General features: G+C 39.5%; 1 protein-coding gene and 1 long non-coding RNA gene across 3 annotated transcripts in view; one reads left to right on the top strand and one right to left on the bottom strand.

Annotated features, from left to right (window-relative positions):
• Nucleotides 1-20786, bottom strand: part of LOC137305984 (alpha-actinin-1-like) — a 98898-nt gene extending 78112 nt beyond the window's left edge. For both annotated transcript variants that reach the window (XM_067974974.1, XM_067974975.1), the window contains exon 1: nucleotides 20353-20786. In XM_067974974.1, the coding sequence (XP_067831075.1) occupies nucleotides 20353-20478 (126 nt within the window). In that variant the 5' untranslated portion in view covers nucleotides 20479-20786. The remainder of the gene's footprint in view (nucleotides 1-20352) is intronic.
• A 186-nt stretch (nucleotides 20787-20972) lies between these two features.
• Nucleotides 20973-24679, top strand: LOC137305831 (uncharacterized). The gene is made up of 2 exons (XR_010958770.1): nucleotides 20973-21090; nucleotides 24301-24679. It is a non-coding gene; the product is annotated as an uncharacterized lncRNA (long non-coding RNA).
• The last annotated feature ends 464 nt before the right edge of the window (nucleotides 24680-25143 follow it).

Below are 25143 nucleotides of genomic sequence, written 5' to 3'. Positions count from 1 at the left end.
AAAAAATATCCAAAGAGCACTGACCACATCAGTTTCATAAAATAGCAAAAGCTAGCAACATCTTTCTTTTCCAGAAATAAAAAAGTGTTGGAAGATCCTCCCCAGATAGAAGAGCAGTATTTTAGACTGGATTTACAAAAATGTCAGGCATAACTTCAGGTAAAAAGGACCTGAATGTCAAGTATCTATAGCCACTCCACAGATATTCAACCTAATCAACTAAGTGCAGCTCCACATTCCACTGTTGCAATGCCAAAGTCAAGTGGAGTCACGTAACAATGTTCAAAAAAAAGTTTGTAAACCACACCTAGAATCAGGTAGTTTAAATTTTCAGACTAAAAAAGGTCTCCTTTGTCAAATTCTTGGAGATTTTGGAAAAAATGTGAGTACACCTACAGTCACACACTGGCAGTCTCCCATGGTTTATGATTATTAGGGAAGAATTTTACATGTGTGGGATTCTAGGCGTTACAAGTTCACACCCCATAATGGGGTTTTCATCAACTCAAAGTCTAGCATTTCTTTCACAAAGCAGATCTTTATAGATACAGAACCCTTTAAACAACATGGGGCGACAGTCAGAGGAATCCGGATTGGAGGATGGAATAGAAAAACAGCAGCCAGAATTTAGGGTAGAATGTACTTTGATGTTTTTAAAAAAAAAAGAGACCAACATTAGGCAATACAAGTGGCAATGAGCCGAAACATCGATAAGTTGACCTTTCCCATGAATCCAACTTTACAAGCCCAATATTTGCACTCTTTCATCATATAATTTTGAGATCAGCTCTAAAGATAGCTCAATTGAAAGAAGACTGAATAATTGAGGTACACATACATGCCACAGGAGTCACAGGTTTGATCCCTGTTCTGTTAATTTAACTGTTTCCAGCCAGGTGGCAGTAAGGAGCACTAAAATTTCCTTCAGTGATTCTGGTATAGGGGGGAGGTGCAAAAAAAGCTAGGAATCTCACTTCTGATCACTTACCAGCAAGCCCTAGACCATACATGGGAGTTGGATGAGAATACAATCTGGTATGCTGTGATGCTCCCTACGGTCAAATAAATCACTCATCAAACTGGTCACTTGGATGAGATACCAGTAGAACCAAACCACAGCAAAAGGGAGGAGGAGAGGAAAAAAAGCTAGCACGCAATCTGGTGACAAACTGTATTGTTAGTAGGTATGTGACTTGTTGGGATCAATAAAGGAAAATAAAAACTTGCATTTAGCTAATATACTTTAGTGGCAAACCTATAAGGCTTAACCGGCTTAAAAAAAAGTAGCAGCTGCCAATTCAGGAAACTATAAAGCATCTTCCCCATCAGTGCCGCAATTCTATAAGCTCGTGAACTCAAGATTACAAGGACAGCAAAATAGGAAGAAAAATTTTCCAAAAAAAATTAAGTTTGTGGAAAATTAACTACATTTTACAAATGGTGATGGCATCTGCAATTTGTTTTCTCTGCATTCGCTATGCACAAAAGGAAAGAGAAAAAAATGAAATTTCAAGTATTTAAAGCAGCATGCTTTAAAATTCATTCAAATTTGCTCATTTACAGTCTCACAACCCGCCAGGTTCTCCATTATACTGGAACCTAGTAACCTACCAAAATTATTCACAAAACTGATAAGCCAGATTATAGCATTGTCTAGTTATAAAAAGACATCTGCAATACTATGCTGCAAATGCTTTTGCAATCAAGATATAAAATAGGTACGGAAATAAAATGAATTCCAGTTAAAACCTCTGGTATTTCATCACTGTCCTTAAACATAAAGAAACACCTATTGATCTTGAATTTTAAAAAAATGAAGGCCACATGTCTCCATCAAATAAAAGTGAGTTTGTATTGAGATTCCTTTATGACGCAACTGCCATCAGGCTGAGTAAATAAGTAGACAATTTAATCACATCAAGAATGGCAACTTGGTCCAGGTACCCACAAAGGCTATAGGCATTCATAGAACTGGTACCTCAGCACAAATTGCTACCCTCAGAAGAGATAGGGCAAGATTTGAGAAGTTGGAAATTCTACAGTTCTGGGCACATGATTAATATACTTTCAGGTGCTACCAAAATTGGTACTGTAATTGTTTTCATGTCATTAGTTTCATTTCCAAAAGCAGACCACACTGCAATAAAATAAAAACTTAACTACAATGATAGTAAATATGAGTTGCTGAACTCTTCTCTAAATATAACATAACCTCACTATGCCTGTGCACACTAGCAGGAAGCCACATGAAATATTAGCCCACTTTCAAAAATTGAATCCAATAGTACATCTCTGTACTTCCAGATCAAATGTGCATTTTGGTTCAGTTTCTCTGCCACAAAAAAAATCCATACATCATATCCAAGCTGCTAACACAAGCATAATTAGTTCGGAGTCCCTCTGAAAACTCAGTTAGTAAACTACCCTGTTTGGCACTAAGCCACACAGACCAGGCTCTTTTTATTCCCCAGCAGCCATGCACACCAGTTGGCCTCAAGTACCACCCTGAGTGACCATAAACATGCACCAACTTTGACAGCAAGTGTCAGCAAGGCTATTCAATGTTGATCACCAAGATCAACAAATTCAATACAAACCAGGGATTGAATGTGGGACTTTTCAGTCTGCATGGCTCAGCTACTCACTGAACCATGGGTAAAGCCGGCAGTCCAGGTTCTATTACTGTTCTGTACCAAGTTAGCTAATTTCAGCTGTATTGGAAATAGGGCACTATAATGAGCCATAGCATCCTAAGTTTTATTGGGATGAGGGGGAAAGCAAGCAAAAGAACAAGGAAACAAAAAGGTAAAGCAGATTCCCACTCCCGATTACCACCTGGTAACCCACACTGGAATGAGCACATGGAGATCAGGCAAGGACAGGCTCACACCTTGCCCCCTGATCAAAATACCTGTCAGCACATGAAATACTATTTGGCTGAGGTAACATAGGGCTGCCAGAGCTAGTGGAACTCTATCCTCGAATGAACTACCTCTGCATAGGAGGATAGAAATCATGATGTGGAGATGCCGGTGATGGACTGGGGTGTACAAATGTAAGGAATCTTACAACACCAGGTTATAGTCCAACAGCTTGTGATTTTCAAATAAAACTGTTGGATTCCTTACATTAGGAGGATAGAAGATTTCCAAAGTAGAAAAAAGTAATGTTCAAATTTTTCAAGCAGTCTTTATTCTTGAGATACATTTCCCAGACTCAATTATGGAATAAAGTTAAACAGCTTTAATGCTATTTTATTTTAGTAAGGACTGTTTTATATGGTTCTATATAAGCAATACACATTTCAACAGTCACTGTACACCTGTTCTATTGAGATACTACTGGACATTAAAAAACCACATATTACACAAGACAAATATCATATACTATTACAAAATTTAGGGTCTTCTATCTTTGAGGGTTTTACTGGAAGCCAAAATGGTTGAAACTTGTAGATCCTACCAGCTGAAAAGTCACTAGCACCTAGTTTTTGAAGTGTTCTATCGTTTCCACTAGCTTTCTATTCACAAACAAATCTAGTTAGCAAAGAAATAAAAGTAGAAAATACTAGCAGTACACAGGTCAGCATCTACGAAGAGAAAAGACAAGTTACGATGTTCTGATGAAGGGTAAAAACCCAAATTGTTGCAACCAGTCTTTTCTCTTTAGAAATGCTGGCCTGCTGTGTATTTCCAGGTTTGTGTGTTTTTATTTTAGATTTCCCTTTTTATTTTACAAGTTAGACAGGATTAAAACTACACAGGATTAGCTAGATTTTTTGGGGGTAACCCAGCCTGCAGTACAGGGTGTAATAACGTTCTCTGGCATGTTTCCTCATCTATCTGCTCTTTGAACTCAGTGAATATGCCAAAGATCTTTCAGCATTCCATTCAGGGAGCTACCCCCTGTCTGAGATTCTTTATAACTACTGAACCAACCAGATTCTTCCTGAATAATTTCACTAGGAGCAAATGCTCAAAAATAGTTCTGCAGAACTGTAAAAACTTAGGAAGGCCAGACAATGAAATAACTATTTTGATGCACTTCTGGGAACCAAACAATAACCCTGTCTGTGCCCAGGACACTAGATTTGGACAGATGAGATTTTGATTGTATTCTGGAAAAGAACAGATTTATAATCCATGATGCAATGAAAGTGTTAGGACTGCTGTAGTTAAAAGCTGCATTACATAAATATACTTTATTTTTAATACTACAATTTACACTTAATGGCATTTTACATGTGACAGTGAAAGGAAAAAACTTAAATATTTTATATAGAAAAATCCAATTATTTCTAATCTACAAACAAGAATACCATCTAATTGACTTCAGAAGTCACAACTGTAAAACAAAAATTAAGAAAGCCAATTTAACATCTAATTGACCTGGCCCACTGCCCAAATAGAATTAGCCTTTAACTTACTGGGAATACATAGCAATTACATCTTCAGGCCTCAAAGAGACACTCCAAACTACTTACGGCTGCCCGCTAACACAATATGGTATGCGTTACATTGTGTTATTTGTAATGTATTGCATCCTCTGGCCTACAATGACCAATACTACGGGCATAAACAAGTTTTGGAAAATAAACGTATTCAGCCTACACCTCAAAAGTTACTTTATTCAAATTACCCATGTTGTTTAATTCAAATTAGTGGATACTTAGTCATTTTTTGCACTAAAAAATTTTGGTCAGGAAGAAACTGGCACTTTAGAACATGTCTAAGCAGGCTTCTACACAGACATAATAGAGCTGACTTCCAATTTTCTATGCTCCAATTATCCAAACCAACATCCAAAACTAACTGATTAGCGCACAAGACATTTTTACACTACAGTTAGTCTCCTGTTTAAATCAATATAATGGGGTGGTTTTTCCCCCTCCACACAATTTTGAAAAAATGTCATGACATCGGCATCTCCACTCTATCCTTGATGTTACAAGCAAGATAAAGATTTAAGTGCAAGGGCTCTTCCAAGTTCCATTTAACCTAAACCTGTCAGAATAAATGACTATCTTATTCCACACTCTGCACCCATTAACACAGAACCTATCATGTGGAAGGTTATACCCAATGTCTAGCTTCAGACTTTTTGGTATGAACCTTTCAATCCTGTGGTACAAATTACTGACAGGGTCCACATACTAACATAACTACAGTTAAACAGCAAACATAGCCTATTAAGGCAGAAAAATCCTAGGTATTTAGTGGGGAAATTCTGCTAATAGCTCCTCTGTGCCTCAGTGGCAGCAGTTCAGAAAAATGTTGGACATACAAGGGTGACAGGCTGCACTGAAACACTGAGGAAACAGCATTTCACAAATTCCTGGCAGAGACATTTTGGTGCCTGTATTAGTTTTTCAACGAACTATACAGATGCACTACATTTGGCTCACTCAGGTAAGACACTAAGTGTTAAAGAACATAATATTCCCTTTGCCTCCATTATCCTCCTCATAGCAGTAGTGTTTGTGGAAGAAGTACCACAATATGCATATGCTACATAACACGTACAAGAGGAATGTAGCTTCAGCCAAAAGCAAAGACGTGTCTCTCGGTTTCACTAAAGGCACAAAATCAAGACCAGAAACTAAAGAATGTCCCGGGAAAGGTGTAAGGAATACTCATGCCAAATTAATTGTGGCTAGCTCCAACTGAACTACCAAATACAGACAATATACAAAAACAACTGAACCATTACATTCTGAAGTTATGATCACATCAATTGCAAAAATCTTGAACCTTGTACAGTTACATGATGCTAATGTACTTGTCTCACGAGCAGGTAATAATGTATACATTCCCAGTCCCTGGGAGGCAGTTATTTCTATCCACGAATTAATGGCCAACACTTTGGGTGGGGGAAAAGAAAGAAAGGAGGAGGGAATTAAAGAAAGATCTTCATTTAGAAGGGAAACATTTGTTTTAAAAAAGCATTGGGTCCAAGCAGTTTCCTGCATTCACCAGTATGGCAATCTTAGCATAAAAGATTTTTAGGCAATATAAAAAAAGAGCAATGCTAAACAAAAATGTTAACAGACACACTATTCTCTTAGGTGATCGCTTCTGAATTTTGTATCACACTACTTAAACCTAAAACGGCAATGCAGATATTGGAACTTCACATTGTTTAAAGCATTCTGAAGCTGGGTGGCAGAAATGAACTGTTGTAATACAAACATATTAAAAGTGCAAGCATTAATCAAAGAATAAACTGTAATCAACACAAGATTAACTGATTATCATCAAACCAGCTGGAATAGCATTGGAACATAAATTGGTAGGAAAGATATTATTCATCACAATTCACTGCTGCAGAGCACTTTGACACCCTGGCCAAACTATCAATCTTCAAAATCTGAAGGAGAAAACAATACAATATTCAATCCCATAGCCCATCTAATAAAAAAAAACTAGAGCTGACTTGGCCTTCAGGTTGAATGCAGAATGTATAAGACTCCAATTATTCTGGCAAATAAGCAGGGTTCAGATAATCACTGAAATTTGGGAGTTAGGGGAAACATTAGTCAGAATATATTTCCACTCTATTCATAAATATGTCCAACATAACCTTGAAGAACACTGTTTGGCTTACAACCTACCATTACCTTACAGTGGTAGATACATCAACTGCACTGCTGTCCAGTTAATGCAATCTTTTTGTCCAAGATCCATAGTTAAGTACATCACATGTTCAAATTGTGAAAAATTAATAAAATGCAAATTCTGGAATGTGAAACAAAAACAAAAAGGAGCAGGAAATATCCAGGTCAGTCAGCATATGTGCAAGAGCCTTCCTTAGAACCACTCTCACTGAAATAGCAAATACTGGCTGAAAAATCCAACTGACAAGCTATTGAAACTACACTTTGGTATGTTTCATTATTCTGTCAGAATTCTAGTTTTCTGGAAAAGACCATCTGATCAAAAGACACATGGAACCTTTCTATGCTATCCCAGCTGGTTTGAAGACAAGTCAGTTAATCTTACGTTGATTATAGTTTAGTTTCAAGACATCGAGCACAAATTATTCAACCCTACAGCATAATTATCATGATATTCACAAGTCCATCACTTCTAAAGACCATATAGACCAATTCTGAAGCCTTACATGAATTAACGAATTAGCATATATTGTATTCTTACCACAAGTGAAGACAGAACAGCACAGGACACATTGAGTTATCAGCTGCTACTATGCTTGCAGAAAAGATCCATTCTTAACAAATGGACACAGGAAAACAGGTCTTCCCATCTTCACAGCAACCAGTGTTAAGTCCCAGTCGTTTTACATTTGGCTTGTAAGCTCGCTGTGAGACCCATTCTTGGGCAACAGCACACTAGTGTCAAACGCACAGTCAAGGTTGCTGCTTTATGATTTTCACAAAAAGAAGCAGGATTGCAGCATTTAATTTTCAAAACATTTGAATACATAATGCAACTTAGTCAGTAACCATGACCATCAGCAGCCCTGACATTTTAATCTTGTGTAATCTCATTCCAAATTTATAGTAATGATGCAGTATTAACCAATGATATCAATACATACTGAAACCAAACCACAGGGGATTAGAGGGGATCATTGTTAATTGTTAATGAATTTATTGACTTCTAATCAATTAAATCAATATTCTGAAAGTAACTTTAAGGAGGGGAAGAGCGCTTTCTCTCAATGGCTCAATTTGCAAATCAACTCTTATGGTATGGCACTCAGCCGCGCACACCAGGAAGAACCCAAGTTCTACCCCTGGGTCGGTATAGAGTTACCCTATCTCAGCTTGAGCAGCAGCAGGGCATAACTGGACAAAGTGCTTCAGGAAAAGAAAATCGCAAGAAGTTACCTAGCATACCAGGGCCTGACCACTATCTAGTTACAATGCTGGAAACTGCACATATATAGACAGATCAGACTCATCTATATTACCTTGTCCCATGATCAAAACTACCTGCTGACATGCTCCAAATTCACATGAACAGTGGCCACTTAGACCAAGGTAATGGACTACTGCCAGTCTTAGTGGAAATGCCCCAGGAAAAATCATCACCTCACGAACAAAAAGGTGGGAAGGAGAAAAAAAGAGGAAAAAAAGTTTCTGTGCCTGCAGACGAATTATAGAAGGTATAATACCAAAAAGAGGCTCACTACTAGAGCTCAAGGGATAGGAATCCAATTTGGCCTCTAATTATACCACAATCCAGAATAAGACTGCATTCCTCAGATGATTTTTAAATTAAATAAAACTTGCAGGCATGTACCTCCCTCTTCCCCCATTCCATTGGGAACGTCAGAGCTCCCAATTTAAATTTCTACCCGTTGATCCTCTAACTGCCAGCCTGGCTCAGCATTGGGACTCGCTTCAGAGTAAGTAGGATGTGGGTTTGAGCCCCACACTGGACTTCAGCATATAATCTAGGCAGGAAATTCAGTTTGGTACTGCATTGTTGGATGTGCTGTCTTTCAGATCAGCTTTAAACAGAGGTTCCATCTGTCTCAGGTGGATGTAAAATATGTCACTAATCAAAGAGTAGCAGGTAAGTTCTCCTGATGCCCTGCCCAACATTTATCCCTCAACCAACTTTACAGAAATAGGTTGACTGATCATTCATCTCATTGCCATTTTTGGGACCTTGCTGTGCATAAATTGGCTGCCAGTTTTGCTAACATAACAGTGACTACACTTCAAAAATAATTCATTGGCTGTAAAGCACTTTTGGATATTCTGATTATGTGAAAGGCACTATATAAATGCAAGTGGCCAGCAAATCTCAAGCAAACAGGGTCAAAGCAGAGGATCAGCATAAGACAGCAAACATTCTAAATGATTACTTCTTCCAAGTACTCATGAGGCAAGATATGAACAAAATGCCCTCCTTAAATCATATGGGCAATATGGTGCCCATATTCAGAGTACAAATTGGACACAAGCAACAGCCTCATTAGTCTTCCATTAATCTTGTAAAATATCAAGAGCAAACTTAGATTATCTGTACTATAATAACCTAGTAAACAGCAGTCAATGATTCTGACCAACCTTCTTTACTTCAAGGAACTGACATCCCAATTGGACTATAGCAAGCCCTATGATGTGTTGTACCTCAACTTTCAAAAGGCATGCGACAAAGTTACACACGAACAGCTATTAGTTAAGCTCAAAAGGTGTGGGGATTCAGAGTGAATCTTGGAAATGGATTAGAAAACAAAGCCTACTTTGATAGAGGAGTTATGTCAGGTGGCAGTGGAAGAAAGGAATACCAAGTGGGGTGCTCCAAGGATTGATGCTGGGACCACTACTGTTTCCAATTTACATCAACTTGAATTCAAAGACCAAAGGTATGGAGAGGTTATCTTAGGAGGTTTACACGATGGTAAACAGTTTAGAAAAGATAAACCTTGAACTTCCACATGTCGAACTAGAATTTTTAAAGAGGTAGCAAAAAAGGGTTCAAGACTGAAGTTCAAATCTTCAGGGGTCAAGGACACATAAGCTTCTCTGTCTTCACACCCTCTATCTTTAAAAAGGGAGAAGTAAACATAACTCAAATGTAGGAGGTTCTGAGCATCAATCTTCCCCAAACCCCTCTGCTGGTTTATTACAATCTAGACTAGTAAACAAATCAAGTTGCTTTTAGACTGGCCTAGCATCTTAATGCCACCACCCCCGACACACAGGTTTTTACAGGCAACAAAGTAACCTTGATGGATTCATTAAAGCCAGTGACCAGGAAAACCCAGATCTTTCTGGCTGCCAGCTTTAATGATCCCATCCGTCAAGTTTACTTTGACTTTGCAGCCTTCTGCACAGGAACCATGCATTGGGAGTCCCCAACACTACTGGATGTGCTAAACCAATACAAGAGCAGCTTCAGATTCCCTTGATGTCCAATTGGCACATATGGTTCCAAATCATACAAGCTAGGAAGGACTTCATCAATGCTGAATTAGTATGCTCAGCCAGGGCAACAGTGAAGTACAGCAGACCTCAGCATTTATATACTAAGGGAAAGAAACTGACTACAATTCCTGGTCCTCATTTCTATCTAGCAATCCCAGCTGGGAATACACAGTGTACAGCACAATACTCGACTCTGCTTCGACATTCCCACCAGCACACATTGCCCAAGTTTACAAATGGAGTATGAACACTTGCATGTTAGAATGGTGTAATCCTGGTGACTTAATTCTAACATTTTTTCAAACCCAAATGCAATTTCAGTTTTATTACCCAGCATCATTTTTTGGGTCATGGTAAATAGTCATTAGTTATAAGTGCAGAATTTATTGGTTCTGATCTACTACACAAGAGGAACCTACAGTCACTAAAAACCTACATTAGACCATTTACATGTACAAAAGTACTTCAAGACATATCCAGAGGGTCAGCTTTAAAATCATGCACTGTTAATTTTGGTACTAAATTGTTGCTCTGGTCCTTTAATTGTAAGATTGAAAATCCTCACTGCAGTATTCAAATTGAGATTTCTCCCAAACTTAAGTTGCAGTGCCTTGTAATATTGAATGTTGTCAAAAATAGTTATATCTATTGTAAGAATCTATTGAATTTCTTTTAAATATACTCAAAGTATTATTTTGATTACATTTCACATTACGTGATTCTCATGCAATCAAAAGCAGGAAATTTCAATCTTTCTAACCCGCCCCCTCACTAATACATCATTCAGGTAGAACCTAATGGAACTCAGAATACAAGCAACAGGACCAGCAGCCCAAAAGTGAAACTGGTCCACCCATGTTACAAAAAAAAGTCAATCTGAAGCCTCCAAAAGCTTCCCGTGTAGGCTAGCACAATACTGGTCCTTCAGACATGTCCATCAACTACAAATTTTGATTAGACTCTGCAATAGGCTAGCATTAATTTAGAGTCCTAAATTATTTTTTAGGACAAATATTTTGTATTATTGTACTGTATAGGATATTTGATAATATTTTATGAAAGAAGCATATTTTTGTTCCCTGGCAAATATTCAGTAGTTGAAGTGTTAAAAACTTACACACTTTTGAACTGGTTTTCTGGTTACCCAAGTAGTACAGTATAAGACATTATAACAAAGTGGTATGTATAAATAAAGTTGAGTGGGCTCGACAAAGCTGCCAAGGTCAGACTATTTGCCAATGAGATTTTAATGAGCACAAAAATAAAATCACAAACCCATTCAAGTGAAGTTAAATATTTAATACTCAAAACGAGTTACTTTTTCCACCAAACATAAAATGAATAAATCACACTGAAGGGGGAGGAGGGGTTTAGAATTGACAGTTCTGATTGAATTGCTGTCTAACCCATTTCATATTTTGAAAGGAATAATTGCTGTAAGAAAACGTAGTGCTAAAGAGCTCTGGAGCCACCGCTGCAATTTTCTTTCAATCTCGTTCCCTTGACAGAGCCACAAACATTTAAACTGCGCCATTTTCTCTTTGTATATTATGGCCGGGTGTCGTTTCCTGCCACTTCATTCATACACGGCAGGAAAAAAAAACTTAGGCGTTTAAAACCACTTCAACTGCAACACAGCAAATGTGTCTATGCAAACTGCGTCTCCATAAGGGGTCCATGAGATTCACAATCGGAAGTAAAATTCTACACCACCTTCAAACATAAATTGAAATCAACCCCGTCACCAACCAACTCCTCCCAGCCGCAGAAAATATTCAAAAACGTTAAACATCTTTAAAGTGTAATCAGCGCATCGTTAACCTCGCTTACATTTTTTTTTAAAAAGACGATTAACAAGGACAATTTAGTGAACGCCTTTTCTTCAATTCGGGTCCCTGGGTTCAAATTGCATTTGTTTTTTAAACTATTTCTAAGCAACAAGAAAGGGTCAAACCGTAATCTCTACCAAGACGAAAATAAAAAACTATATTTAAACTACACCAACAAATTAATCTTGTTGATCCGCGCCTTTTGTAAGGGACCAAAACAAAAGGCAACACCCATTAATTTTGAATGGAAAGAATTCAAATACTTTTGGGTGACTACAGGCCCAGATACGTTCCATCACATTATTTAATGGTTTGCACGTACACGCTAGAGAATTTGCTCGATTCCTCCTAATGGAAAAGATATAAATAGGAGCAGTTTTTAAAATTATGAAAGGTGAATAAAAGAATTGCATTTTGACAAGTATTTAAAAGTTTTAAAGACTGCGCAGCGTCCTGATTGGGCCCATTCATCGACAACACATTGTTCGCATTCCACATAGACACGCGCAGACTGCATTTGTGCCAGGCATTGCTACAGAAACATGGGACACAAAAGACACCGAGAACTGTGTCAGAGAACAGTTAAAGTGAGACAGCATAACAGTGGCCACACCCATAAAAAGTCAACTGGGTTAATGCAGATTCATAGTTTTGAAAAACTTGCATATTAAATTTATATTACATCATCTTCCCTCTGTGGTCCACCACATCTCTTGCAACGGGTTCAATTCCCGTTCTCAGACAGCCACCACCAATGTGGCTCATGGTTTTATCCTAGGCCCCCTTTTATTCATCTATGCTCTACGGTTCATTATCAATTCCAGGCATGGGGTCAGCTCTCATGTTGACTATACTCAGCTTTACCCCTTCACTAACCATGGCAGTTGCCATGCTGTTCATCTGCTTGTCTGACAAGACTAGTTCATCTAGTCCATCACCCCAGTCCTGGCAGATCTACACTGGCTCCCAACACCTCAAATTTAAAATTCGCCCTGGTCTTTAAATTCCTCCATGGCCCTGCCGCACCCGATGTCTACTCTCCTCCAGTCTACAACACCCCAACCGATCTTTCCATTTCTGACTTCAGCCCACCACGGGCAGCTGTGCCTTTAACTGCCTTGTTCCCATTCTCTGGAATTCCTCCCTTCCATCCCTCTGTTTAACTCCCTCTCTCCCTTCAAGAAAAAAGACATACTTGCATTTATATAACACCTTTCAAGTCTTCAGGACATCCTCAAGTATTTCACAACCAATGTAATACCTTTGAAGTGCAATCACTATTTTAATGTAGGAAATCACTGTATGCAAATTTGCTGCTGCAAACAGTAATAAGTGACCAGATAATCTGTTGGAGGAGGGATAAATGCTGGCCCAGATAGCAAGCAAACTACTCTCTTTTTGTTCAAACAGTGCCACGGGATCCACCTGAGGGGGCAAATGGAGCATCAGTTTAACATCTCATCCGAAAGAAAGTATCTCTCAGACAGTGCAGCAACCCTCAGTACTACACTGAAGTATCAGTCTAGATTATGAGCTCAAAAGTGTCTACAGTGTCTACAACCTCCAACAGAGGCAAACAAACAACCACTAAGCCAAGACTGACAACACATCTCATATTTTCTGAGGATCACACTGAAAAATAAAATGAAGTGTATGGTGCATGGCACCTTCACATTTATCATAAAAAATGTATAACATGAAAAACTCAGCCATTTTCTCCACCAACACGACAAAACATATCCCCTTACATAGTTATCAAGAAATGTGCATTTCAGCAAGCTTGATCAAAGAACGAGGCTTACCATTCTTACCTATTACCCATTCCTTTTTAAAAATAAAAACACATAGTAAGTAATTCAATACCACACAAAGTAGCTGCTACAAACATTCAAATTATAATAACTACTGATCATTGAAGAACATCACATTGGATAGGTATCCAGTATAATCCCAGAACAGAGACTAATACTCAAGGCCAATGAACAGTGCCAGCACGAATGGACAGACAGTGAACACTGGTCAACAGGTACACATGATGGATCAAAGTGTTTGCCTACATAACAGCCAATACACTGAAAAATAATTCACTGTGCAAAGTGCTTTGAGGCACGAAAAAGTATTACTGAAATGGAAGTTTGTTTATTTCAAGCCCTATCCAGGATCTAAGCACATAATCTGAGCTGACGTCCCAGTGCAGTACTAAGGGACTGTTAAACCGGAGATGCTGTTTTTCAGATATGTTGAACAGGCATTTGGAAAGGGGGCCTCAGTTTAAGTAGATATAACTGATTCTATGGCACATTTTCAAAGAGCAGGGATTCTCCGTGTCCCGGGCAACATTCTTCCCTCAACCTCCAAATATAGATTAACTGATCTTTCAACAACAATAATGAACAATTTGAAAGCACCTCTCCGCATGTATATGCTTCATGCTGATACTATCTGCTTTTTAAAAAATACTGGAAATACACAAAATATCTGCATAAAAAGATAGGTTAATGTTTCAGTATAGACCCTTTGTCAAAACTAAAAACTGGGAGATAACCAAGCTTGCTTATGGGACTCAAGCATTGGAAGGGGATTACAGGAGGTAAAAGAATCAGGTATACCACCAACCATGACAGAGCAGTTAATCTGTTCAACAGCCTGTGAACACTTTTTTAAAAAAAGTTGAAAGGTGAAAAAGGTGCTTGATGACATACAAAGATCTCAATCACGCATTGACGTGACATTAAAGAGACAGGGGGAAAAACAGCTCCTCCATTTTGCTAGCTGTGGCAGCACTAAATATATATTTTTAAAACACCAATTCTCTGCTTTCTCCACATCACTTAACTAAAACAGAATACACCTACTTTGAATTTAAACACCAATTGATTTGCCTCCACGATCTTCTGATGCAATGTATTCTAGTATTCTCAAATCTAAAAACATTGTTCTTGTTTCCCTTTTAAAACATCTTAGTTCTAATTTTAACATTAAGTTGCAAGTGAGCTGAAAAGTCAGGAAAAGAACCCCGTCATTAGAGAATGCGGGAGTGGGGATGTGGGAAATCAGGCAGGTAAATCTCTGCTTTGTTAGCTACCCTGCTATGTGCTGCAATATAAATGCAGCCATGCCTGGCAAAGAAAAAATATGTATACATAGCTCTTAAAAGAAAAGCAAATGAGGTACATGACAAGTGAGACTGGGAATGAGATGGGAACGACAAAAGAATGTGTTAGGCAACAAGGAATCAGGTACTAAGAGATTACATGATTAGTACATACACCACAGGCTTGAGGATTGCTTAAATTACCCAGGTTTGAGTTGCTGCAACCCAATATTGCAGTCTGTACAATGATGCAATATGGGTTCGAATGTACAGATTGGACATCACTGGAATTTAAAGAAAACAGCATTATGGTACTTAGTACTGGAGTACACCATTACACTGCCCCAGAATAATAGCTCTTTGATAGGCAGCCAAGTCTTCCAACCACTTTGCATAAGACAAGGTTCCAGTAAAGACCTCAGGTAATGGGAATACATCACAGAACAGGTCAGCAATAGTTATGGAAAGGCGTAGGGAGAAGGGGGTTGGGGAAACTAGAGCTTCAGGTATACAGCCAAATCACCATTCTTTACACTTTATTTATTGTAGTAAGAGTCAAATAAAAACATGGTTAGGGTCTTACTTCCTACAGTAAATGAGATTCCAATAAACTTACAAAATTTAAACTACAAAAATTAGTGTCAGAATATGTAACTGACTTTCCTTTCTCAAATATAAACTACTGGCGACAGCACAACAGCCAAAAAAACCACAGCAGTCAACTGTGTAAGACCCACACACTGGCAGTTTACAGCATTCTGATAGCTTTCCAAAAACCAATTCAGTTCTTTTACCATTATGCGCCAGTGCAGTCTGGATCCCAGAAGATAGATGCTAAAATGACCTCTTTGCATTACTCTCCCACTTTTAGATTTGAAATATACTAGTCTCTAGCAGTTTAACTGGAGGATGACTGGATGCATAAAGGTTTTAGCTTATACAGCAAACTAGGATACCAATGAAAAACCATCACAGAGACAACAACATTCCATCATAAAAGGATCCAGAGCATTAATTGATATTCTGGCTTCTCTAATGGTCCATATACCTGATTTCCACCAATAAAATTAAGCAACTGTCACTGGTGGGGAACAAATATTGCTGCCATTTTTTCTGACCGTGAGCAAGACAAGTCTTCCCAAATAACCTGGCTCTACAATTTCCCCATGGCCTGTGCAGACTTTCCCCAGCCATCAAGAAGGCCCGATGACTGAACAGTAAAGCTGTGAACAGCATCTACTAATGTCTTGTGGATACTGGAAGAGGAAAGCCATAATGGATAAGATACATGTTATTAGTGAAAGATTGCAGAATTAAGTTACCAACTTAATAGTTTTGCTAAGATTTGCAACACAGATACTAAATCTCCAATGTTAATTACAGATTGAATACCAGTTGGTAGTCACCAGGACGGCTAGCATGGCAAACTGCACAGCACAAGTCGCAACAATCCACAACATACACATTTAAAACTGCCAGTTACAACTTTACCTCTAAGTCACCAAATCTACCCCAATGGCTGCGGAAAGTTTGCATAGGTTAACACTTTTTACTGTATTAGGTAAGTCTGTTTAGAATTACTTTAAAGAAAATACATTCACTATCTCCACTGCTTCGAGCCTGAATGTCAATCTTCATGCACAATATATGTAAAACTACAATGCAAAAACTACAATAAGCAATCCTAACATTCAAGGATATAATTTTATTTCTCATTTCTGTACATTTTAGTTTTAACATGAACCACCAATTGGGGCTGCCCATTAGTGCTTTATTTTGTCTGTTTTAATAAAGCCAGTTATTAAAAAAAACATTAAAAAGTAAATTTCATACATGCTTGGCAAGAGTTACGCTTTGCTTATTGGGTTTCTACATAGTGTGTAATGCTGGTAATGTTTAAGTGAATATACATATTTTCAAAAGGCATGCTTATGAGTACCAGCTAAGTGCAACTTTCTACGGGTGGGAGCAAGCCACTGCTTTCAGATGTCAGTTCCCTAGTAATCTAAACTCATTTAAAAGCAAGTTTTGTGCTGTGCTTTTGATTAAAATATAAAATTTAGTGTTTCAACAAATCATGCAAAAGACCAGTAAGTCCTTAACGGAAGTAAAAAAAAAATCTCATTTTCCAATTCATTATACCGATAACCTGTTCCCTAATATTTAAAGTTTAGATTTTACATACATTCCAATTGGACTACATTTTCACAAATCTACAAGATCACAACCCTTATCTTATGGATCTGGCAAATCCTCAATTGGCATTGTGCAGACCATTATTAATTTAGAAGCATAAGCACCATAATGCCTCAATATACACAAAGGGTTCTAATGCTGCCAAGCCTGTCTACACAAGGCTTAAATTTAAGATTGGTCAGCTCGAGAAAAGATTGTTCAGAACAGCAAGTTTCAATAACTAACAATAACACAATGATGCATGCATCGGGTTCACCACAGAGGAAACTTTACTTCCTATAAGGCCTCTACTGCCTCTGAAAAGATACCTGCGCATATAAGGAAATTAAGTCTCATGATTGGCAGTTTTTGCTGTGGACCATTAAATTTGCAGGATTAGTAGTTAATGCAGCATAATTTCAAATTTAAAGCCGAGGCAGCACTTGGACGGCTTCTCAAATGTACTAGATTGGTATTGACAAATAAAAGAGCACAGCAGCACCTGCCTATTGCCACCAGACCATCAGTCATCCAGGTTCTGGCTTTACAGGATGTTAGTATTGTCATTCTATTCTCTATCGTGTCCATGAAAAATTAAAACTATGCAAGGACAAAGTAAGTGATTACATAATTTTTAAAAATAAAAAATTGCTGGAAATACACACCAAGCCCACCAGCATCTGGAAAAAGCCAGGTTAAAACTTGGGTTCTCTTCACCAGAACAGGGTTAATTTTTCATACACTAGCAGGTCTGCTGAGCATTTCCAGAATTTGATTTCTAGTACTTTAAAAAAAAAATCACATATTTTGCATCCCAATACAGGTGAATGCAGGACAATTCCAATTTCACCTTGTATTTGACTAAAGTACATACTGCAGACCACCAATTACAAGGTCTGGGAAAATGCACTTTGCAGGCAGTTTGTGTTCATACTTTCAATTGTAAACCAGAGGACCACATTGGAAAACTTTAGATTAAAGATAAGCATTAAACCATGGAATGCAGCTCCATTAGGCTACAAAAAAGAAAGTGCATTTTTGATACACAAAGTTGATTACTAAGCCCCAAACTACAGTTCAGATTTTTTTTTAAAAAGGAAATTCAAGCAGCCAGCCATACTAAATTTAGCTTTCTCTACATTTTAATCAGGCTCTAAAGAACCTGTTTTCATACCAATTTATACAACAGAAAACAGCATAACCAAGGCTCAGAACTCTAAACTCAATGTCAAAAACAGCTGACATGTCCCATTTATATAGTTTCCTCTCAATGGACCGAACAAAATTTTCATTTAAAAAAAAATTCAATATTAAGTGCCCAGACATCAGTACTTTACAAACAGCTGGAACTGAAGCTGAAATAGCCAACCACTGACCATTTATACTGGCAAATGTCAATCAGTTCAGGAGCAAAGCCTATCCAGGATAGGTTCAGTACTCATAAGACACTTTTAAATTTAAAATCTTGTACTGGTACAGCACTCAGTGCCATTCTCCCCCATTTATATTTAATAGTGTCACTGCTCCTCTAAAAACATTCACCATTAAGAGATAAGTGGATACTAAGAGCAGTTTGCAGTACTCAAAAAATGTGGGTCAGATATCCTGTTGGGTCCCTCACTTTTAAAGTGTGACAATTTTCATTAATGCGACTAATTTATGCTGATTCTAGAAGTTGGATTTTGATTCAAAACGTCCTCAAAACACTAGTATAGAAAAAGTCAACATCCAATTTTAGAAAAAAAAATTCCCATTTAATTAACTGTTCAGGTATCAGGCACACATTGCAAATTTAAACAGTTATAGGACAAAAAAAAGTATTGCATGTCAGAGTATTTAAAATACTTTTTTTGCCAGTCAAATCTGCACTATATAAATATCTTCAAAAGTAGAATTTAAAGCTTCCCCAATGGCTCAGCAAGTTTATCCAGAAAGTAATTGACCCATACATAGTCCAAGGTTCTATCCCTAACCTGTGCCAAATTATCTGATTTCAGCAGCAGCACTGGTATTACAAATGGCATCCTTGGCTGAGGGGGCAGAAAAACCAACCAACATTCCCCAATTGTTATTGAGTGATTCCTGCTGGAAAGTGTGCATGTATGGAAAATTAAATGAGGGAGGTTGGGGTACTGCTGTAATGGTCCCCATGGTCAAATTGTCTGGCACACCCACTATCTAGGCTCATAGATGAAAATAGCCACATGGACATGACTGCTGGCACTCTGTACACCAGCAAGAGTCAGTGCCTTCAGAAAGGGAAAATACTATTTTTTAAAAAACATGGTTTGCTTAGTCAGTCATGTTCAGTACTGCGAAGTTGGCATTTTGCAGACCTAACTGCCTTTTGTAGTTCACTTCACATAAAACGTACAGCACAGAAATAGGCTATTCAGCCCAATAGGTCCATACTGGTGTTTATGCTTCACAGAAGTCACCTCCTCCCTCCCTACTTCATCTAATCCTATCAGCATATCCTTCTATTCCATTCTCCCACATGTGTTTATCTAGCTTCCCCTTAAATGCATCTATGCTAGTCACCTCAGCTACTCTTTGTGGCAGTGAGTTCCACATTCTTACCACAATCTGGGAAAGAAGTTTCTCCCAAATTCCCTACTGGACTCCTTTAAAACTCCTTGTATTGCTGAATCACTACATTTTTTTTTAAAGTACAAAAATGTAATTGTCAATGCATTTAGTGCCTTACAACACATTACATTGAATGTTCAAAGACATTTGAAATTAATAAATACAAATCCTTTCCTTATTCCAGAACTCCACAGTACATTGCTTTCAAGACAGATTGGCCTTTTACTGTATTTAGTTTGTTGGCTCACAAGTCTTCATATAGTGATCCAGCATTACAAGGAGTTGTAAAGTAAACTTCAAAAAAGACAGTCTAGTTTGTAAAATCCAGTCTGTCATTTCTATAAACTGAAGAGTGCAGCTATAATAGTTAAAATATAAAAATGTTCAATTATTTTAGGATCTCCGGGTTAACAGGCGTGTCACATACCTACAGTACATGCGTGCACAGCTACATATACGGCACACACCTAGAATTAATGGAGTGCAGGAATTTAATGCACTGTATTGCAAAACAAGCTGATGACGTTTACAAGAAAATGCTGCTGACTGTACAATTTAGAGTTTTCTGTTAGGAGAAGAAATCATTTTTCCAGCTGTGGGGCCTTCTGCATTTTAATACATTGCTTTGGCTTCTCTTTGCACATGGAAGGAGTCTTTCCCCCATGGCTCTAACCTCCCTCCCCAGGGTCCCGGCCCGTGTACGTTTCCCTCCCCCGCCTACGGACTGCCTTGCCAGATTATTATATGTTAGGTTTTTTTTTTACCTTCCGTTGCTGTCGCTCCCAGGCCGGATCTAGCAACAGGTCGCGGTCCCAATCTTCCTCGGGCTGCATGTAATCGCCGTGGTTTGACTGTTGGGTTTGCGAGTTCGCTTCGTGATAATCTACCATGTCCGGGGCGAGCAAGGGTCCTCCCAGGTGCGGTCACTCAAAAGTCACAGTCGCGCGTTCTTCAGGGTCGGCCGTTGGCTCAACACCACCCCACCCCACAAAAAAAAATCTTCAGGTCAAAACTCTCTCTCTCTCGTGTGTGTGTGTTATCTCCCACTTTTAAATCCGTTCTTCCCCCTTCGGCTGTTAGTTGTGAAGTGTTTGTGTGGGAGGCGATGGTTCTCGGTGGCCAGCCGCTCGCTCTCTGCCTGCCTGCCTCGCTCGCCCGCGCTCCGCCTTCTTGTGCCTCTCCACTTCCGCCGTCTCGCGCCTTCTCTCTCTCTCTCTCGCCTCTCGCGCGCGCGCGCACACAACACACACACAACTCAAAAAAAAACGGTTGTGAGCTCGCGCAGGGCGGGGCGCGGCGCGAGAACGCGCACGCGCACGCGCATCACTCCCAAACAGCACCCCCCCCCTTACGTGGTTTCTCTCTCCCACCCTCTGCGCCTGCGCCTATTGGCCCCAATTCCTCAGGCTGAAAGGATGGCGGGAGTTGTAGTTTGAGCTCGCTCCGGGCTTATTTTTCGCCCGTCGCCCGAAGAAAGAAAACAAAATTCACCGCCTTAAGAGGTTCGTGCTTGCCTCGTTGCTTGATGAGAATAGAGCTATTATTTTAAACACTTTGCAAACGTTTATTAAGTTTGGAACAAAAACAAGACAACTTTGATGGTGTCAGGCCAAGTTGATAAAGCTGTTTTAAAAAAAAGTATACAGAATCCTTGGCTTTATAAATAGAGGCACGATGTACAAATGCAAGGAAGTTATGCTAAACCTTTATAAATCACTGGTTGGACCTCAGCTAGAATATTGTGTCCATTTCTGGGCACCACACTTTAGGAAGAATGCCAAGGCCTTGGTGAGGGTGTAGAGGAGATTTATAAAATCATTGAAATTTACAGCACAGGAGGAATCTATTCGGCCCATCGTGTCTGTGCCTGCCCAAAAAGAGCTATCCAGCCTAATCCCATTTTCCAGCTTTTGGTCCGTGGCCTTGTAGGTTACGGCACCTCAAGTGCACATCCAAATACCCTTTAAATGTGATGAGGGTTTCTGCCTCTACCACCCTTTCAGGCAGTGAGTTCCAGACCCCTACCACCCTCTGGGTGAAAAAAATTCTCCTGAACTCCACTCTAATCCTTGTACCAATCACTTTAAATCTACGGCCTCTGGTTATTGACCTCTCTGCTAAGGGAAATAGTTCCTTCCTATCCACTCTATCTTGGCCCCTCCTCTGTTCCAAAGAAAACAACCCCAAACTATCCAATCTTTCCTCATAGCTAAAATTCTTTTGTCCTGGCAACACCCTTGTAAATCTCCTCTGTACCCTCTCTAGTGCAATCACATCTTTCCTGTAATGCGGTGACCAGAATTGTATGTAGTACTCCAGCTGTGGCCTAACTAGTGTTTTATACAAATCTAACATAACCTCCCTGCATTCTATGCCTCGGCTAATAAAGGAAAGTATCCCGTATGCCTTCTTAACCATCCTTATCCACCTGTCCTGCTACCTTCGTAGATCTGTGGACATGCACTCCAAGGACTCTCTGTTCCTCTACACTTCTCAGTATCCTCCCATTTATTGTGCATTCCCTTGCCTTGTTTGCCCTCCCCAAATGCATTACCTTACACTTCTCCGGATTGAATTCCATTTGCCACTTTTCTGCCCACCTCACCAGTCCATTGACATCTTCCTGCAGACTACAGCTTTCTTCCTCACTATAAATCACATGGCCAGCTTATTAACCACTTTACTAGAATGGTACCAGGGATGAGGGGTTTCAGTTATGTGGAGAGACTAGAGAAGCTGGGATCATTCTCCTTAAAGCAGAGAAGGTTAAGGGGAGATTTAATAGAGGTATTCAAAATTATGAGGTGTTTTGATAGGGTAAGAGGGAGAAATTGTTTCCACTGGCAGGATGGTTGGTAACCAGAGGCCACAGATGTAAAATAATTGGCAAAAAAGCCAGGGGAGAGATGAGGAGAAATGTTTTTACTCAGCAAGTTGTTATGATCTGGAATGTGCTGCCTGAAAGGGTGGTGGAAGCAGATTCAAAAGTAACTTTCAAAAGCGAATTGGATCTCTACTTATAAAGGAAAAATTTGCACGGCTATGGGGAAAGAGCAGAGGCATGGGATTAATTGGACAGCTCTTACAGAGGGCCGGCGCAGGCACGATGGGCCGAATGGCCTCCTGTGCTGTATGATTCTAAGTTCACGGATGGGGTCCCTTCTACAAAGCTGAAGAATAAGAGGTAGGCAGATGTGGAACTTAGGAAGAACAAGGAAAAAAATTCAGAGGAGTATTTACCATAGTAGTGACAAAAATTGGATTATATTCCCTATAATGTGTTTACAGTGTGATAAGGACTTGTTTGAAACTGTGTGACTCTTCTCTGAGAGGGCAGAATCATGGTTTGAAATTTAATTGAAAACTTAATGCATCACATCATGAAACACAGAAGAGAGTGGGGGAAACAAATCAACTGTTATTTCAGAAATGTTGCTCTTTCCTTCCTTCCTCTTAACTGCCCTCCTTTTGCTGTGTGGTTTACATTTCTGGAGAGCTCATTATAAACTGAGTTGCCTGGACCAAAACCCAAATGCGTGGCAAGTTTAACCTACTGCATATATTGACCAAGACACCACAGAGACGGAAGCACATTTTTACAATACAAAATGGTTCTACATTTGTAATAATGGCACGCTTATAAAATCACATTTACAGAGACATCTCACTATTGTGACGGCCTGATGTAATATTCATTACAAAAAATCTTGGCAGGATCCTCGTACTTCCACCATGTTTATTATGATTAAAGATTCTAGTCTATAAGCAGCCAAGTTCCAGTGTTTAGTATTATTCAGTTTCTTCTTTACTCCTTTATGCTTTTCCCACAAGAAGTTTCCAACAACAATCCAACATACCTACACTAGAGCTGTCGCTCAGGAGATTAAAATGGCCTGTCAGTTGTACACAATCTGTGCTTAATGTTGCCAACTCTGGTTGGAGGTATTCCTGGAGGCTTGATCACGGGACATCTGATCGTGTGATGTCTGATCACGTGACATTTACTAATGTTATTGCATTTACTTTATAAAGGTTGACTGCCCTATAGTTGATTATCTTTGCCCGTAGTTTTGCCCCAGCAGCTGTAGTACGAGGAGAACCAGGAGGCCTCCCATGAGCAGGTGAAGAAGGGAAACCGAGCGTGGGGGAGGGATTCACAGGGAGGAAACCAGCGATGGGAAGAACTTTGATTCCACCAGTATCTCACTGAAATTGCACCGATGACTAATAACTGGTAACACTCCAATTCCCCTTATAACCAACATTAATACAATAACTCACTGATAGTCTATATATAACTGGTGGTAATAGGTGTAATGCCCTGATATCCTACCTGTAACTAGTAATAATCCTATAACCCGCTGATATTCACCCTATAACTGGAGCCAGAATCCCTCTGGCACTACACAAGGTGCGGTCAGGCTCCCCAGTCGAGGCCTGATCTCTCTCCCTATCTCCTTAAATGGGAGAAACTGGCAGGAAAATGGGGGATATAGCTAAGACCTGAAGTTGCATATCTTTGTTGCGACTATTTGTCCAAATAGCTCACATCATGTCCCACATTAAGTTCTGTTCACATATCACTCCCATCCTCGTTGTCTTACACTGGCTCCCTGTTCCCCAACATGTTAAATATATTAAATTTGAACACACCATCATCATCTTCAAATCCCTCTACAGCTTTGATCTCCTCTATTTCTGCAACCTTTTAGATGAGACGTTAATCCAAAGCCCAGTCTGCCTGTTCAGATGGATATAAAAGATCCCATGGCACTTTATGGAAGAAGAGTGAGAAATTCTCCTGGCGTCCTGGCCAACATTCACCCATCAGCTACATGTCATCAAAAATAAATTAACTGGTCATTCATCTCATTGCTCTGTGTGGGACCTTACTGTGCACGGATTGGCTGCTGCATTTGCCTACATAACAATGACTGCACTTCAAAAGGAATTGATTGTGAAGCATTTTGGGATGTGCAGAAGACGTGAAATGTTATATAAATGTAATTCTTTCGTATGATGAGCACGAGGAGTGAAAATTGGCAAGAAATAAAAGACATATACATGGCACATTGGTGCATATAATATTGAGCATCGAGTTGTGCACAGTTTTTTTTATTATTCGTTCATGGGATGTGGGTGTCGCTGGCAAGGCCAGCATTTATTGCCCATCCATAATTGCCCTTGAGAAGGTGGTGGTGAGCCGCCTTCTTGAACCGCTGCAGTCCATGTGGTGAAGGTTCTCCAACAGTGCTGTTAGGAAGGGAGTTCCAGGATTTTGACCCAGCGACGATGAAGGAACGGCCGATATATTTCCAAGTCGGGATGGTGTGTGACTTGGAGGGGAAAGAGCAGGTGGTGTTGTTCCCATGTGCCTGCTGCTCTTGTCCTTCCAGGTGGTAGAGGTCGCGGGTTTGGAAAGTGCTGTCGAAGAAGCCTTGGCGAGTTGCTGCAGTGCATCCTGTGGATGGTACACACTGCAGCCGCAGTGCGCCGGTGGTGAAGGGAGTGAATGTTTAGGGTGGTGGATGGGGTGCCAATCAAGCGGGCTGCTT

The sequence above is a fragment of the Heptranchias perlo genome, chromosome 41 (assembly GCF_035084215.1).
Source record: "Heptranchias perlo isolate sHepPer1 chromosome 41, sHepPer1.hap1, whole genome shotgun sequence".
Taxonomy (NCBI): domain Eukaryota; kingdom Metazoa; phylum Chordata; class Chondrichthyes; order Hexanchiformes; family Hexanchidae; genus Heptranchias; species Heptranchias perlo.
This window is presented reverse-complemented; position numbering and strand designations above follow the sequence as displayed.